We start from the raw sequence: 18,246 nt of genomic DNA, 5'->3' as shown, positions 1-18,246 counted from the left end.
ATACTCGTGAAGAATTGCCAGTGAAAATAAATAAATACATGATTTTCTTTTTGGAATCTTTGTCACTTTTCGATTGTCTGTTGGAAAGCACTAGTTGGTCTACTTGAAAAAATAAGAGAACAAAAACGGGCCAGTTTGAGTGTGTTAAACGGAGAATATATGAAAATAGCCAATTACATCAACTAGAACGTTGTCAAATGAATGAGAATGTGTTGTTGTTGAGAATGAGTCTCAACTTTTTCGTTCCAATGAAACTCTGTGTATACGGTACTCGGTGTATGTGTTGATTTATCACATCTATCATTTCCACTGAATGCGAATTTGAGGTTTCATGGAATGCATTTTCTCAGTGTGCATCGCTGTTGCACCTCAGCCATGGAATTGGTGTGAATTCTTGGCATAAAACAGTGCACTCCAGTATTATAGTTGTTCGTTGAAACGAATCCCTAAGAATCAGATCAATGTCCAGTAGAATAAGATCATCATCTAATCGAGATCTTGGCCAGCAGGATTAATAGCAGTGCGTTCCATCTGAATTGAGACGTGGCAGGAGGAGAGAGATCGAATCGATTCGTTGTCGTTGGAAACTGGGACTGCATCTGCTCCCGCTGGCTCCACTCTAACGGTCCTTTCCCCTGTCACGGCCTTTGGGATTTCGCTGACAATTTCACAAGTACCCTGTATTTCACCGTGAAGACGACAATCAGGTGACAGTGGAATCATTCAGCTATAAAAATAGGAGTATCAATTAAGGCTGCAATAAGAAATGTGGAACTTTCACTAAATGCTTCTCAAACAAATAAGAATGGTATTAGCTATCTGGAAGTTTCTTTAAATTTAATACCTTTTAATGTCTCCAGACTGCAATGAAAAACTATTTAATAATCAGGTGCCGTCCCAAACTATTGTTACAATGAATTGACTATTATGCTTTTTTTTGTATTTTTATACCCTGGTAATCATGAAGGAATATGGTGAATATTCTCATAATATAAGTGATTATAATCCGTTACATGAATAAACGCTAACTACATAGATTCATGAGAGCTATGAAAAGTAGCCCCACAGTGTGGAGTGCCGCTTGCTTTATTCAAATTGTACACCTCATTCAATACTCTTCTAGCAATTACATCCAGGCAGAAACCTTGAGCATTGTCAAAGTAGAAGATAGTGACACCATTCATTTTCACATTTACAGTTTTGACACAAAACTTCTTTATCAAAATACCTATGAAATAATTTTCACGTAAAGGCTTATTTGTTTTGGCGCAAACTGTATGTAAATTAACGTAATATTATGGCATCTTTCATGAGTTTTGCAAAAGTATTTGATACAGTACATAATACTATAAGGATACGAAAATTATGTTCATTTTGCATTTCATTGAATGTTATTCCTATTATGAACAATCAATATTTATCATCAATATAAAAATAATCATTATAAACTCTCTAAGTGAGTATCATCCTTAATTTTAGATCATTCAGAACAATGTAATTGACGAAGAAGGCGAACCTCAGTAATCATGTAGATATGTAATTCAATATTTTGGTTTGGGGGAGTTGGAATACGCCCTCACCCTAAGGTGATATTGCAAGAATACATCCATATTTGCAGTAATATTCAATCATTGGAGAAGAAATTACTGATAATTATTACTGATGAGTCTGTAAATGTAATTTCTCCTTTGCCATGTACAGTGGTATAGTATGCTTGAAAATCCTTTCCATGGAAATTAAACTCAATTATTTGAAAATGAAACGTGAGGAGGCGTAAAAGTTTTAATTACTGTTTTACAACAGCAGGAACACGCGATCCCAGCCTTCGAGTATATTGACCTTAAGCTTTTGAATAAGTTATAGTAACATCTTTCCTCATTGGGAGATGAGCCTTAATAATGAAGGAAACACTTGTGTTCGGATAATCAATCAAACGACCAACCAATACCACACATTTTGAACCTTACTTTAATTTTTTGTGAGAACGTTTCTAGGTATTCCTCTTTCATTTCTTGTATTGTGTTGATCATGGAACAAATTATTGAGCACTATTTGCTCATGGTGAATTGAACCTTTCTATCTGCTACCGATGGAAATCATTTGTAACGAATATTGAAAGTACCACAATATGAAACCTACATATTCCTATATTCGTAAAATTGATCACATCTATTATTATTACGGTAATTCTGGACATCTTCAAAAAATAATCATCTATGATAGAATTACTTTCTTCTATGCAAAAAATACAATACCGTAAATGATGGAGGGCGTTGAGAGAATACAAAACTTAAGAATAGAAATTCAATTTCCATATACGTATTAAAAAAAAATAAGATAGATTCAGAAGAGAACAATTATTATGAAATACAGTGAAATAGAAATAGAATAGAAATAACTTATAGAAGTCGGTGATTTATTAGGAATGAATGTCGTTTCATATCTTAAAGAATCTGTTTCCTCAATACAGTAGCATTATCGAATTCCAATTATTCTCCTCAGTTCAAAGTTTTGTGATGTTTGTAATTCGATATCCCATTTTTTTAAGATTGCCCCTTTAATCGAATTCAAATTACCTACAGCCTGCAGCAGTATCCTAAACAGGCATTCATTATCAAAGGCAGCATGATCTCTGTTCAATTTCAGAGCGACTGTTGAATCAGAAGAGAAAGAGAACTCTGCTAAATACGAAAACGATTATTGTATTTGCTAATGAAAACCGAAGAGTGCCTTGTAATGGCAATGACTTTCCATACCTGGCAGCTCTGTAAAAACCAGTCGACTTAACTTGGTGATTGCCTACGGTGATTTCAAACGTTGTCTTCGTCGTCATTGTGGCGTCGGTTTGTCGTTTTATTATCGCAATCAGCATCCGCCATTTCGATACACACACTTAGATATCACTCTGAGGCTGTAGGCCCACTTGTATTCTTTATCATCAATGAACTCATTCTTATAGTCCATATCAAATTAGGGTACTGCATTTCGGCTGCCAGTGATATGACTGTAATCAGTAGGTACTCATTTGGTACCTGGAATGATTTGATTCGTACTTTATATTTACTTATACTTATATATACTCACTTATATTTCGTACCTACTTGGATAGTTCTAAAAGAAGATTCCTGAATCCATTCTACTCGTGGAAATGCGGATGAGTAGTTCAATCACTACCATTTGATTTTCAGTGATTCATTCAATCCTCAATAATTCTGTCTTAGTTCTAAAGTTATTAGTTAAAGCTTGAAGCTGGAGCCACTCCTGGAAGGCTTGCGTATTTTAGAAAAAATATCTCTGCCGTGGAGCATATTAGGTCAACCTAATAATGGACGGTAGTTTAGTTTTTGTGAAAAAATTAAAACTGAAGTTGTGCTTTATTCTGAAATAAGCAATATTTGAACCATTAAAGTAATTTCCAATACATTACACAATCATTACGTACATAGATAGAATCCCATACATGGATATTCCTAACAATATTAACCTCTTCGTATTCATTCAAACAATAAAGCATGATCTTAACTACTTCATAACTATTCTGCATTCTATAATTCTTTGTAGGATATTTTTCAAAGTGAGATTTTTGTGTAGATTGAAGAGTAAAAGCATTAAATTGGAAAATAGAAAATGTAATCGGAATTGGTTATAATTTCATGATTAAATAAAAAAATTCAAATACATGTATAAGAAACTTATTCATATAGGTATGTGATTAAGCCATAGTTTGGTTCAGATGGGGCTTAAAGTACGGGAGACCCGTACGGTTGCTCTCCCCCAAGAAAATGTGAAATCAATACCTGAAAAAAAATCTTTAGTCTGTAGTTTGATTTGGAATCCTTGTTTATTTAATAATGAACAATGTGACTGTGTGTTAATAATAATAAAAATAAATAAAAATTAAACATCTTATCCTAATTTAAGAAACATTGAGAAATCGCAGCTTTAGTATAGTGTTAGTACCTTTTATTATTCACTTTATATTGATCTTTTATATCTAAAGGTATTTCTTTTTCCGCTTCTCAAGTGCTTGCAAAATGAATGATGTACAAAGATGAATAGAAGATAAAACAGCAACCTATTTATAGATGAAATTCTCAGGAGAAATCTGGTAAAATGTTAGTCGATTGTGAGTAGATTATTTATTATATCTTCATGTTGGAATATCACTTGCATCGCCAATGCATAATTGTCAAGTGATAACTATCTCAAGACTTTGGTGTGGTGGTTTTGATATGTTATATCATGTAGGCTATCGTTGGAAAAAATCACGGTCTGAAACATGAGTCGACTGACTAACTTTTTCCAAGAATCCAACATGGATTAAATTAATCAACGTGAATGAAAATATTTTTGCGCGATAATTGGCACTTTTTTATTTCATCATGCATTATACTGGAGTTTGAATAAGAGAGTATAGAATGTTACATTCTATAGTATACTCCCTGGTTTAAAAAAACTTGTAGTTGATAATAATTTCATAATGATAAATGCTATTGCAGAAAATGTGCTGCCGAATAATCAATCCAATGACCTTACTTGTTTTTCACTTAACACACTGATCGCAACTACTTTTCTGATGTGAAATCGATCAATGCAAAGAAGTCAAGTCTTACTTTCGAGGAATATTTCGAGGTACCTAGTAGGGATGAGTATCTTACCTAATGTTTCATTTGACTAAATTCTGTCTATTGCCGGATAGGTCAAATCCTATCTGATTTAATGTACCGGTATAGGATTTTGTCAAATCTTTCTTTAAGTTTAGATAGTTGTGAATCTAATTATAGATTCACAATTATTTTGTGAATCGTAATTTCATGTAAGATCTTAGTCAAAAGAATATTAAAAATTGCAAGATATAACAATAAAAATGATCAATAAAATCTTTTGATTTTGCAGAAAGAGGACGATTGGCTATGAGAGGGCTCGAATCATCAGCTGAGCTATGGTCATCGTTACCAGGGTAAGCTATTGCACATTATAGTATTTCTGAATGCATGCTTCACATTAATAGGTACAAATTGAATACCATTATAATCTGAATGTAACCTACTTAATATGTTATTGAGTATTTCCTTGTTACGTCATTTATGCTTAATGAAGTTTCATAATCCAATGGATAAGATCAAGCATCTTATCCTAATTTAAGAAACATTGAGAATCGCAGCTTTAGTATAGTGTTAGTACCTTTTATTATTCACTTTATATTGATCTTTTATATCTAAAGGTATTTCTTTTTCCGCTTCTCAAGTGCTTGCAAAATGAATGATGTACAAAGATGAATAGAAGATAAAACAGCAACCTATTTATAGATGAAATTCTCAGGAGAAATCTGGTAAAATGTTAGTCGATTGTGAGTAGATTATTTATTATATCTTCATGTTGGAATATCACTTGCATCGCCATGCATAATTGTCAAGTGATAACTATCTCAAGACTTTGGTGTGGTGGTTTTGATATGTTATATCATGTAGGCTATCGTTGGAAAAAATCACGGTCTGAAACATGAGTCGACTGACTAACTTTTTCCAAGAATCCAACATGGATTAAATTAATCAACGTGAATGAAAATATTTTTGCGCGATAATTGGCACTTTTTTATTTCATCATGCATTATACTGGAGTTTGAATAAGAGAGTATAGAATGTTACATTCTATAGTATACTCCCTGGTTTAAAAAAACTTGTAGTTGATAATAATTTCATAATGATAAATGCTATTGCAGAAAATGTGCTGCCGAATAATCAATCCAATGACCTTACTTGTTTTTCACTTAACACACTGATCGCAACTACTTTTCTGATGTGAAATCGATCAATGCAAAGAAGTCAAGTCTTACTTTCGAGGAATATTTCGAGGTACCTAGTAGGGATGAGTATCTTACCTAATGTTTCATTTGACTAAATTCTGTCTATTGCCGGATAGGTCAAATCCTATCTGATTTAATGTACCGGTATAGGATTTTGTCAAATCTTTCTTTAAGTTTAGATAGTTGTGAATCTAATTATAGATTCACAATTATTTTGTGAATCGTAATTTCATGTAAGATCTTAGTCAAAAGAATATTAAAAATTGCAAGATATAACAATAAAAATGATCAATAAAATCTTTTGATTTTGCAGAAAGAGGACGATTGGCTATGAGAGGGCTCGAATCATCAGCTGAGCTATGGTCATCGTTACCAGGGTAAGCTATTGCACATTATAGTATTTCTGAATGCATGCTTCACATTAATAGGTACAAATTGAATACCATTATAATCTGAATGTAACCTACTTAATATGTTATTGAGTATTTCCTTGTTACGTCATTTATGCTTAATGAAGTTTCATAATCCAATGGATAAGATCAAGCATTGTACATGAAAACATGAGGGAGCGGTTTGACTCAGTGGTCGCTTAGATAAGTTGAGAATCAAGCGCCTGCTATTCCCGTTGTAGGGTGGCCGCTTCAGCCAATTCCTCTGAATGATTCATGAGTTGTAAAATCGCTTCCAGGTGGTTCGGAACCCACCTAAAACTGTAGGTCCACTCGCCTCTAATTATCATCCGCCTCATTAACCACGCACAAGCCTAAAGCTCATGTGGTCATCACCTTCAGAAAAAAACTCAATTTATCAATTTGGTGCATTTATTTACTCATGAAAATCGATTTGTTGTCTAGGTTTCCAATTCAAACTGTTCGTCGCGTCTCCCATTGTTTACTGTGTGGGGCCTCGCATTGCTACTGACGAAAAATATGCAAGCTCCTTGATATTCTAAGATAGTAAATTTGTTTTGAATGTGAACGATTGCTTCCATTCATTGCATGCATTTTTGGAAGAAAATGACTTGAAATGGATGAGTGAAGGAGTGACACCGGGTTAATGGGACATTATTTGTCACAGCTCGGAGTTCACTTTGAGAAGTACTTTCCTGAATATGTTGACAAGCTCAACTGGGTTAAAGATTCCCTCATTATACAATTGAATCTCCATCAAACCTCTTCTATACTCGAGACTCTGGAGACTAGGATCATACATTTCACCAAGTCGTCTAATTTTCTTTTTCTCAAGCAATTTTTCCTTTTCAATATTTATTGTCGCGCGTTATCACTCTGTATACTTTTCTCTCATTCCGATCATTTTCTCTCTAACCTATTTATACTACTAATCATTTCCTCAGAAATTATATTACAAAATTTATTTGTTTTTAAATGCAATGCTCTTTTGCTTTCGCCATTACTTTTGAAAAGAATTGCATCTCTCCTTCCTCCATTCTCTTGTCCTTCTATAGTGCAACTTGCAACTTCAGTGCAAACTACCAGTGGCGGATCCAAAGAGGGGTTAGGGGGGGGGGCTATAGCCCCCCTTGGGTATCCAATTTACACTAGATAAAATGGGTAATGAGATTGCTCTGGCTCATATTCACAAGGAAAGGGAAATCGATGTAGATAAAATCTTACATCATTTTAGTCAGTCAAAATCAAGACGACTGTATTTGTCAAATTGGGCCATGGAATAACTTATTCATAGCATTGTACTCTTAAAAAATGTTGTAACATTGAAGTTTCTTTTGAATAAATTTTGTTACATTTTTACTGCCCTTTGAAATATTCAATTTATTTCTTTGTTTTGAACTGTTACCCTTTAAATTCAGGATAACAGTAAACTAGCTAAAATTTAAGCCGTGTCCCCACTGAACAAATGTTCTACAAACATGTTTGTTGAAAAAGTTTGGGCAAATTTTATTATGTTTGACAAACAATGTTTGTCCGTGGCCAGTGTGGACGCGTCACCAAACAAAATATTGGTAAGTGGGAAGAACAGGTTCTATATTTTACAGCTGTCAACACTGAAAATGTTTGGAAAAACAGTATTTTTTGTTTGACAAACAATGATTTTACAAACTTTTTAAAATGTTTGTCCCTGAGCTCCTCAACAAACATGTTTGCTGAACATGTATGTCGAACATTTGTTCAATGTGGACACGGCTTAACACTATACTTCTGCTTTAGACCTTTTACAATAAGGAATAATAAGTAATGCATTATAGAAACTTATTATAAGGTAGAATAACTGAAAATGTACACACAGGTTAATTTTTAAAACTTAATCATTTGCAAAAAAAAAGTAATATCAGTACTAAAAGTATTTCAGTATATGAAATAAAAAGGTAGGCTAATAGCTTTCAACGTTCAAATTATTATGGTCAAAGGGTCAGAATATGATATGTTGATGCAAAAACATTCTAATGGCTTCAAAATTCTTTCATTTTTAGTCAATATTCTTGAGTCAACCCATAGTTTCTTCCCTCTAAACTCTGGTCAATAAAGATTTAAAAACGGCCTAAAAATGTGTCATTTTGCACTTAAATTTTCACAATTTCCCAGACTCCCTACCTTGCTGGGGGGTATTCCATACCCCCCAGTGCTTTCGCACCCCCCCAAACGCCTAGCCCCCCTCCCCTTTGGCATAAAAATCCTGGATCCGCCACTGCAAACTACTGTATAAGATATTCACACTTAAAAGCCCGCTTTTCTTTCTCTCCTCTCCAGTCTCATTTCAGAGCCTTACCTTATTATTCTTGTACAATATGGATATTTTTTAATAATATATATTTGTATACCTCAATAACTCAATACCTTCTTCTTCATCCATTACCCCACTTGTGGGATCGATGGCATCATGAAATTCAATTTCAATACACATAATTAAACAACTATTTAGATGGCAGATAAAACAGTGACCACTTCTAATAAAAATTAAAATCATCACCCATAAGTTCATTCACATTATATCCTGTCACAAAGCAGCTTCTTGACGGCTCTCTTGAAGGCGCCTCATCCAACTGCTTCACACCAGGAGGCAACTTGTTGAATAATTCCAGTGCATAAATTCTTTAACTGGCTTGTGATCGGTGGAGACGTCTCCTGGGGACATGCAGCAGCTCGTGGTGCCTGGTGCTGTGGTAGTGAATGTCACTACGGGCAGCCAAAGTATGCTGTATCCTCATGACATATACCAAGCACAGGATGTAATGGCTGAAGACCGCCAGCACACCAAGGCGAGCAAAGATGTGCCTTTAGTGGGCATGATGGTCGCTAACTGCTGAGATTGTCACAGCCCTCTTTTGCAGCCCCTGCCGAATGACCCCACAGGAGCAATCCATAGGATCAATCCAATATTGAGGAGATTGAGGAGCTTCAACAGAGATCGCGCATTGATAATCTGGAAATTTCCGGTGTTCCAACCACAGCTAATGAAAATGTGTACGAGATTTTGAAGTGTATTGCGACGGTCATCAATGTTCCATTCAGAGACGATGATATATCAATTGCACATCGAGTCCCGACAGCAAAGGGTAAGACTGAACCAATAATCTGTAAATTCACCACTCGTAAATGTAAATTGAACTGGTTACTTGCTGCTAAAAAAACAAGGAATAACCTGGTGACCACGGACTTGAATGCTAGACTGCCTCGTGGTAATTTCTTTATAAATGAACACTTAACAACGGCGAATAAAATGTTGTTAGGGAAAGCGAGATTTCTAAAGAGGGAGGGCAAATTGAAATTCGTGTGGGTGAAGGATGGAAAAATCCTCATACGTCAAACCCAGGACTCACCAGCAAAGAGGGTTGCCAGTGATGAGGACTTAAAAACTTTTGAATAAGGGTAAAAAACCAACAAGCTGAATATGTAACATAAACTGAGCATAGATTTTTTTTTTAATTATTATCCTTTGTAATATTTCATTTTTAGCTAGGTGATTAGTCAGGTTAATTTTGGTTTTGGATTCATTGTATTTTAGTGGAAAAGAAAGATCATCATCATCATCTTTAGTGTGCTTATTGTTGGATATGGATTTATTTCAAAAGAATACTATTATTTTTCAACACTATTATCTATATTTTCTTTACTTATTTTCTTCTTTTAACATTCTGAATTTCTCCATAACGATTATTTTTGAGTCAAAAAATGAAAAAAATGGTTATTTGAGCAGAATAATATTGAGCTAGGAATATTTCTCTTCTCAAGTTTACTTTTGTTCATTTTGATATAATTTAGGAAATTATTTTATTTATTTGGAGTTTGGCTCAACGCTTTTATTAATTTATTTAACTATCACTGAACTAGTAATACTAGCATAATGCTATCATGTTTATTCATCATCGTTATTATATCTATCGTTTTCTTCCTATAAAAATATTAGGAGCTCTTTCAGGATTACTTAAGAGTAATTAAATAAATAACGGAGCTGAACACTTTAGAAGCTCTGTATTTTGCTCTAGTAATTATTTACAATACCATTTGATATTCTTAGATTATCCAGAAAATTTATTTTATTTGATAAAATAAATTTTATTTGATAAAATAAATTTTATTTGATCTGTAGTAAGAGATTATTGTCACATTCAATTGATCAAAGAAAATATACACCTTCTGTGACGATGTTCTGATTATACAATTGAATACCAGTATATAGTATTATTATGTTATCAATAATAACTCATCTCTTTTATTTCAATCTTTTTATTCTCTTATTTGAATTTTCTACAACTATCCTATTGGGATTACGTTTGAGTAAATTAATATCAAATCTTCGGAACTGAACATTTGAACATAGAATATTGTTTTCTTGGAAATATTTTATTTTCTCTAGAAAAGGAATGATATCATTTTTCAATCGCTATTATTATTTTTCTGAGCTGGATTTTGAAGCACTGTATATTATTTAAAAAAAAAAATCATTTTATTTTTACTCTTTGATAATTCAAACAATTATTTTTTCGTAGTTTGGGTTTATTGATTTCACTGAATAACTCTTGGACTGGTAATTATTATCATGTATGCTATTCTCCTATAATTATCACTGCATTTACATTGTGTAGTTTTGTTTACTATTATCATTATTAGTATTGATATAATTATCATACCACTAGCCGGAGTCTACTGGCTCAATCTCGACTTCCATTTGAACAAGGGCAGTAACTGAATGAATGTGTTAGATGAATTGAGTGATTACAGACACGTTGGATGTGAGGAGTTTGATGAATGTGGTGTGTATGCTGACTATTTGAGAGAGAATGGCATGAATGCTTTAAGTATTATACATTTAAATATTAGGAGTTATCGGAAAAATTTTGATGATTTTATCATTCTTTTGGAATGCCTTAAACACAAATTTGATATAGTTATACTGACAGAAACCTGGTTGAGTCTTGATGAGAACATAACACATTTAGAGGAATACTGTAGTTTCCGTACATCAGTTAAATTCAATCAGAATGATGGAGTGTTGATTTATGTAAGATCTGAACTTAATGCGTCCTGTAAAGAGATTAATATTGGAGGAGTAAATTGTTTAGATTTGGAATTCTATAGAGATGGGCAGAAGTTTGGAGTTTTATGTGTCTATCGCTGTCAGGGCCTGGACTTGTCAAATTTTATCGGTGGACTTGAAGATAGGTATGATGATAGGAGAAATAGTTTTAACGACACCATCGAGATTATAGCCGGTGATATCAATTGTAATATTCTCTCAAATCAAATAAACAATATCAGTAACAGATACCTAGATGCGCTTTATGAGGCCGGTTTTGTTTCTTGTGTTAACGTTCCTACAAGGCGGACGGCCTTCGCTTCGACCTGCATTGACCATATTTTTGTCAAGCACGTTGATGCGGAGGCCCTCCGTCCAGCTGTTTTCCGTGCTGACATTACCGACCATTATGCGACATCAATACTAATTAAAAATAAGAACTACTCACCCAACATGAGACCTGCACCTCTCTATGCTTCCATTGACTACTTGAAATTATCAGAGACTGTTTCACGACAAAACTGGGATGATATAACCACAATAGATAGCGTCAATCAATGTACTGAATCCTTTATTAGAAAAATCAAAGAAGTACAAGATAGTTGTACTACTCACAAATCAAAAACCGTTAAATCTAAAAAAATAAAACCCTGGATCACCGATTCGCTTGTTAACTCCATTAAAAAAAGAAATAAATTGAGTAAGCTTGTTATCAGACAACCATTTAATTTGCAATTAAAATTATACTACAATAACTATAGAAAAACCTTGAACAGATCATTAAAAAATACCAAAAATAGCTACTACAGGCAAAAATTACTATCCGCTACTAAACCCATATCATTTTGGAGAACTATTAATGAGATATCGGGTATTAATCCTCAAAATAACTCATTCCCAATTCAAAAATTTCTAAATGGTAATTATGCTAACCGGAACCCCCAGACAGAGAGTTGTTCTACCACCTTTGACATAACTAATAAATTCAATATTTTTTTTTCTAAAGTTGGAGAAGCTCTAGCAAATGTTATAAAAATGAAAACCAAAATAATAACCCACTTCATATGAACTACCCGCCAATCAACTCGGTTTTTGTCTTGCAACAAGTAAGTGAGTTGGATGTGGAAAATTGCATTACAGAGCTGCGTGGTGGTTCTTCACCCGGCTGCGATGGTATACCAGCAAGTCTTTTGAAAAACAATATTAACTCTATTATAGTTCCCCTCCGACACATTATTAATAGAAGCTTCACTACGGGTACTTTTCCAGACGTTCTCAAGCTAGCAAAAGTCATTCCACTCTATAAATCTGGTGCCAAAGACGATTTGAATAATTTCAGACCAATCAGCCTTCTCAGCTTCATTTCTAAGGTTATTGAAAAATGTTTCAAGAAGCAATTCATCAAATATCTGAAGAATAATAACATACTAATAGATAACCAATTTGGGTTTAGGGATGACCGCAACTCTTCCAACTGTTTCTTCCAGCTCAGTGATTATTTGAGACAGGGCATAAATAATAACAAATATATCCTATTACTATTTATTGACCTGGCAAAGGCATTTGACTCTATTGATCATGATTTGCTGATAAATAAACTAACGGCCATAGGAATTACTGGTGTAGCACATGATTGGGTCAAAAGTTTTCTGTCGAACCGCCGCCAATTGGTATCCATTGGAGAAGTAGAAAGCAACGTACAAGACATTAGATATGGTGTGGTCCAAGGTAGCACCCTTGGTCCGATTCTATTCCTGGTTTACATCAATAATATCATTCAGGAAAATATGTCTGGGAAAATGATGCTTTTTGCTGACGACACCGCAATCTATTTTGAGGGGGACAGCTGGGAGCATGTCTACAGAATCGCTTCAAGTGAGCTGAGGCAATTGAAAAGTTGGTTCAATACAAATATACTCAGTATGAACACTAAAAAGACCAAATGTTTGCCTATTTTTCTACGTGACAGCCGTGCTCCTCCTACCAACATTAAACTGAGGGTTCATACATGCGGTGCTGATTGGTGTGACGATTGCAGCTGTGATGTGATAGAAACCGTGTATGATTACAAATACCTAGGTATATGCATAGATAGTCGACTGACATGGAGCACTCATGTTAGATATCTCAATAGTAGGTTGAGGAAGATGATTTATGTGTTCAGCCAGCTGAGGGGAATCTTAAGTATAAATCACCTGAGAACCGTTTATTTTGCATATGTCCAGTCTGTCTTGTCCTATGGTATTGTTTTATGGGGAGGTGCGCCCAAAACCTTACTAGATGAATTATCAGTCACCCAGAAAACAATTATAAAAGCTGGCCTTGGCCTTTGCAGAAGATTTCCATCTGATCAGTTGTTCCTGACTTTTGATGTTTTCAGAATTAGGCAACTCTTCATCAAGGCAGTTCTTTTGTACATGTTTAAGAATAAAATACACTTCAATTCAGAGTCCAATCACCCTCATTTTACTAGGCATGCGCGATTTCATCACTCGGGTCTCCCGCGTAACTTACGCTCAGTTTGCGACAGGAATATATCATTTCTGTGTCACACCATTATGAATAATATTCCTCATGAAATTAGTCAGCCTGGCATATATAAAATATCCAAATACAAAAAAATCGTCTCAAACTGGCTGAAGACTATGGATGTAGATCAATGTGAGCGGCTGCTACAATCTGCCTACCAACACTAAATTGGCCTACCTAATTTCCTCTTTCTTTCCCCTTTTCTCTCTTTGTCAACAGACTGTCAAGTGTAGACCCTTTTCTCATGGATATATCCCATGCCATTGCGATTGCTCCGTATTCAACGTGTCTGGGTGTGTGTGTGTGTGTGTGTGTGTGTGTGTGTGTGTGTGTGTGTGTGTGTGTGTGTGTGTGTGTGTGTGTGTGTGTGTGTGTGTGTCTTTATTATTAAATAACATATAATACTATCAGTAGAATAATAAATAATATACAGTTCTGAACTCATTGACCCACGAACAGGCCCATCAGGCCTATGTGGGCAATTATTATTTCACTATTAGGGTTTAGATTTGCTTTGCAGTGCAATTTTCTCAGATCTTAGGATAAACTATAATAGTCTAAAGCTCTCTATTTATAACACTATTAATAGATATCAACCTTTATTATTTCTTATAAAATGTATCACTATTATAATTTAATATAATTAGCCTATTGTATTACTCCTTAGGTCATGAAGTTTTATTTTACACAATTGTTACGTTGTGCTGCTTGCATTTTGTGCCCTTTTTAAATATTGTAATCATGTATAATCTGGCGAAATAAACTCAATTCAATTCAATTCAATTCAATTCAATACTGATTTATTTCTTATTGTTGTGTTTTGTGACTGCTCATAGTTTGTATTGAAGTTTCAAATTACCAAGAAAATTTCCAATTTAACCTATTTAAATACGGTATCAGAAATAACATGGAATATTAAATTACCTTCAACTTTCGTAACCATACTCAATTTTCACTTTGTGATTGAAAACAATCACATATTTTTTGAAAAAAATATTTATATATTTCGAAAGATGAAAATTTCCCTTATACAATCAAAGTGAACTAGGGTCAATTAATAATCAATGTATCATTCTAATTATCATTTTGTTTTTGGTAATTGTTGTATAAAATCTATCCATTCTTTTTGAAAAAAAATCATGTAAATGACAGTAGATGTCGGCCATTTCCATCAAACTCAACATATAAAACGAAAATAAAACGTATACACCTTTTGCCAATTTTAAACAGTAATTTCTTATTAAAACCAAATAATATATTATGTAGCAGCACAATTTTTTTAATATTTCATTTAAAGTTTTTGATATCCTACCGGTAAATGATAATTTCTCACTGTATTATACGAATACTTTTCATTTGTTGATGAGGAGATTGATATTGATGATTATTAATTTGATGTGATAATTGACGATGGTTAAGCCCATCGCCAATTAGTGCTTTTTGAGCACATATTCAAGATGTTATAGATCCTAAAACACCTTTACTATTCCAAACCCTGTAATCATGTTAAAACCTTTTCATTGTACCGCTTGCTTGAAAACTTCTATAATGAGAGGTCTAATACAGAGTATTGATACAGCATTCTTATGAATTATGCAAATAATATGATGATTATTGTGGTGTTCAGGAAGTGTGGCTCACCCCGGAGCGACGCATCAAGGCGATGCACGCGACGTCGGTTCAAGGAGTGGAAGACATGATATCGCTCGGAGACCTCCATGAGGCCGGAATTCTTAGAAATTTACTCATCCGCTACAATGGAAATCTTATCTATGTGAGTATCATAAATCTTCTTAATGATTCAACCCTCAGTGCGGGTGCAAGTCCTACTTTGGCCATGCAGTGACCAACAGATACTAACATGTAACCCTCTATTTTCCATTATCACTACTATTATCTGATACTTACCAACACTATATTATATCCATCCCATTTATATATTCATTCATTATTCATTACCAACTTATCTATCCATTCATATGAATCTGAGCTTCAACATCATTGAAAGGAATCGAAAAGGGAATTAGTCATTGCAATACATTATATTATCTTGGGCCTACTCAGTCATGACAGAAAATTTATTGAACAATGCTGTTCAATTATTTATAAATCCCTCCTTGATAGAACCGTCCCTCTTCATCCTCGAACACATTGTTTCTTCTAGTTAAATATAGTGAATCTTGTGAAAAAATATGAAATTTTCATCATGAAATTTTTGAACAGTTTAACTTGTTCCAAGTTATGTTTCATTCTTTGGAATTCTCATTGTTCTCCCTGCAAAAGCAAAAAAGGTTGAAAAAATATATTTAAATATGTAATGTCAATTGGACTCCGATTTATACCACAATTTCATATTTCTTCACAAGATTCACTATATTTTTTAACAAGAAGAAACAATGTGTTCGAGGATGAAGAGGGAAGGTTCTATCAAGGAGGGAATCGCATACTAATAGGCATTAATTTGGCCAAAACATTTAAATTAAAATTCAGTATAATTTATTAACTTAATGAGTTATCGTTCAGACTAAGCTTATTGACAGGTTGAATAGCTTTCAACAATATTCTCAATTAAAGTAATTTCTTTGAGATTTTGAAATTATGAGGATCGTTCCAGAATAGTTAGGCTACAATATTTTTTATAACTCTGTAGATGGCAGGAAAAGGCTAAAATTTTCAGTGGCTAGTGGCAATGCTGTAAAGCTTTTATGCGGCTGCTTTCATGCTATTACACACCTTAAGTTGAATTTGAGTCGCTCTCCGTTTAAAAAACGGATGACACTTCGTATTTTTCATTTGGCCGAAGAAGTGAGGGGTAGCTCCATATTGGATTGCTCGTAAGTGACGAATGAATTATGGCAGCCGCTTGAAAACTTTACAGCACTGCCACAGCCTGGAAGAACGTCCCTTGAAAATTTCAGCCTCTTCCTACCATGTACAGGGCTATAAAAAATAGTGTGACTTAATTCTGGAACGTACCTGGTATACTCCATTGAATCATAAGGAAGTTTTAGGATTATCCATTATTTGGCTTCATTATTTGTCAATTTGATTGTATTTTTTCTTTGTTTTAGACCTACACAGGGTCTATTCTAGTCGCCGTCAACCCTTATCAAATTCTACCCATCTACACAGCTGAACAAATCAAATTGTACAAAGACAGAAAAATTGGAGAACTTCCACCACATATATTTGCTATTGGTGATAACAGTTACACTCACATGAAAAGGTTCTCACAGGATCAATGCATTGTCATAAGGTGTGTATCGCTATTTATAATTAATTAGTCTATCACCTCCTATCTACCTATCTACCTGTTATTTCAGAATTCAGGTAAATGTTACCGTTTATTTCTAAAAATGCAGTATAAATTAAGCTTGATGATGAAAATTTATCTGTACTGTACGAGAAATCAACCACTTTCGTTCATTCGATGTTGAAGATGCATGGATTGTCCCAAATTAAGTTAGGTCATAAATTAGAATGCGACACCAGCGATAATATGTTGAATAAGTACTGTCAGCTGATTTGGCATAATTGATTATGTTTATCCGCAACAATATCCAAGAATTATCTTATATGGGAATATTGCCATCTATTTTCCTCAGTTTAAACTCAAGTAGGAAGATTGTTTGGTCTTAGTTTTTGTCGTAATCATAACAATTATCAAATGAGAAAATACTGTATGAGTGAATTGCAATACGGTACTATATTTCCGTGAGTAGATAATTAATAAAATGTAGGTATCTGAATGATGAGAACATGACTTACTAAATGCCTTGAAGCCTACCGCCAATACAAATAAAAAATTGACCTGATCGACTGATTGATTAAAATTAAAAAACTATCTTTTCACCAAGAACAGCCACAATTAGATTTGTCAGTGATGTCATACCTCATAATGTATGCATTCTCCCTCTCAATAATTATTCTTGAAACAAAGGTTCCATTTTTTATTCAAACATTACCCATCTCTTTCATCCTTCAACCAGCGATTCAGAATGTGGCTACAACAATAATAAAATATATTCTGTACTGATAGAGGTACGGTACTCTACTCTGTAGTTTTAAACAATATGTTGAATTTTTTTTGCAGCGGTGAAAGTGGGGCTGGGAAAACAGAAAGTACAAAGCTTATCCTTCAATATCTAGCTGCAATTAGTGGAAAACATTCTTGGATAGAGCAGCAAATCCTAGAAGCCAATCCTATTCTAGAAGGTAAGTTGATAATTCATTTTTTCATTCTACCTTGTTGAAATCAATGTATCAATCGATATTAGTCAATTGCAACATGAGGGCAACGATCTGAGATTCATTCATTTTTTTATACATTCATACTATAAGTACATTATCAAAATGATAGGGAGAAGAAAAATAAGGTAACCTTTTGCAAGATATATTCAAAGTTATTCAGTTTTTTA

The 18,246-nt window shown here is 33.9% G+C and overlaps 2 protein-coding genes across 2 annotated transcripts in view; both read left to right on the top strand.

The window, feature by feature from the left end:
• LOC120350211 overlaps positions 1 to 6,162 on the top strand; it is a 45,760-nt gene extending 39,598 nt beyond the window's left edge. Inside the window, exons 3-4 of the mRNA XM_039422764.1 lie at positions 4,897 to 4,960; positions 6,120 to 6,162. Coding sequence (XP_039278698.1) covers positions 4,897 to 4,960; positions 6,120 to 6,162 — 107 coding nt within the window. The remainder of the gene's footprint in view (positions 1 to 4,896; positions 4,961 to 6,119) is intronic.
• A 9,221-nt stretch (positions 6,163 to 15,383) lies between these two features.
• LOC111064333 (myosin-VIIa) overlaps positions 15,384 to 18,246 on the top strand; it is a 45,754-nt gene continuing 42,891 nt past the window's right edge. Inside the window, exons 1-3 of the mRNA XM_039422763.1 lie at positions 15,384 to 15,602; positions 16,900 to 17,084; positions 17,922 to 18,043. Of these exons, the coding sequence (XP_039278697.1) occupies positions 15,492 to 15,602; positions 16,900 to 17,084; positions 17,922 to 18,043 (418 nt within the window). The 5' untranslated portion in view covers positions 15,384 to 15,491. The remainder of the gene's footprint in view (positions 15,603 to 16,899; positions 17,085 to 17,921; positions 18,044 to 18,246) is intronic.

Source organism: Nilaparvata lugens, chromosome 3, assembly GCF_014356525.2.
Source record: "Nilaparvata lugens isolate BPH chromosome 3, ASM1435652v1, whole genome shotgun sequence".
In the NCBI taxonomy this organism is placed as follows: domain Eukaryota; kingdom Metazoa; phylum Arthropoda; class Insecta; order Hemiptera; family Delphacidae; genus Nilaparvata; species Nilaparvata lugens.
Note: the sequence above shows the minus strand (reverse complement) of the source record. Positions and strands in the feature narration are given on the sequence as shown.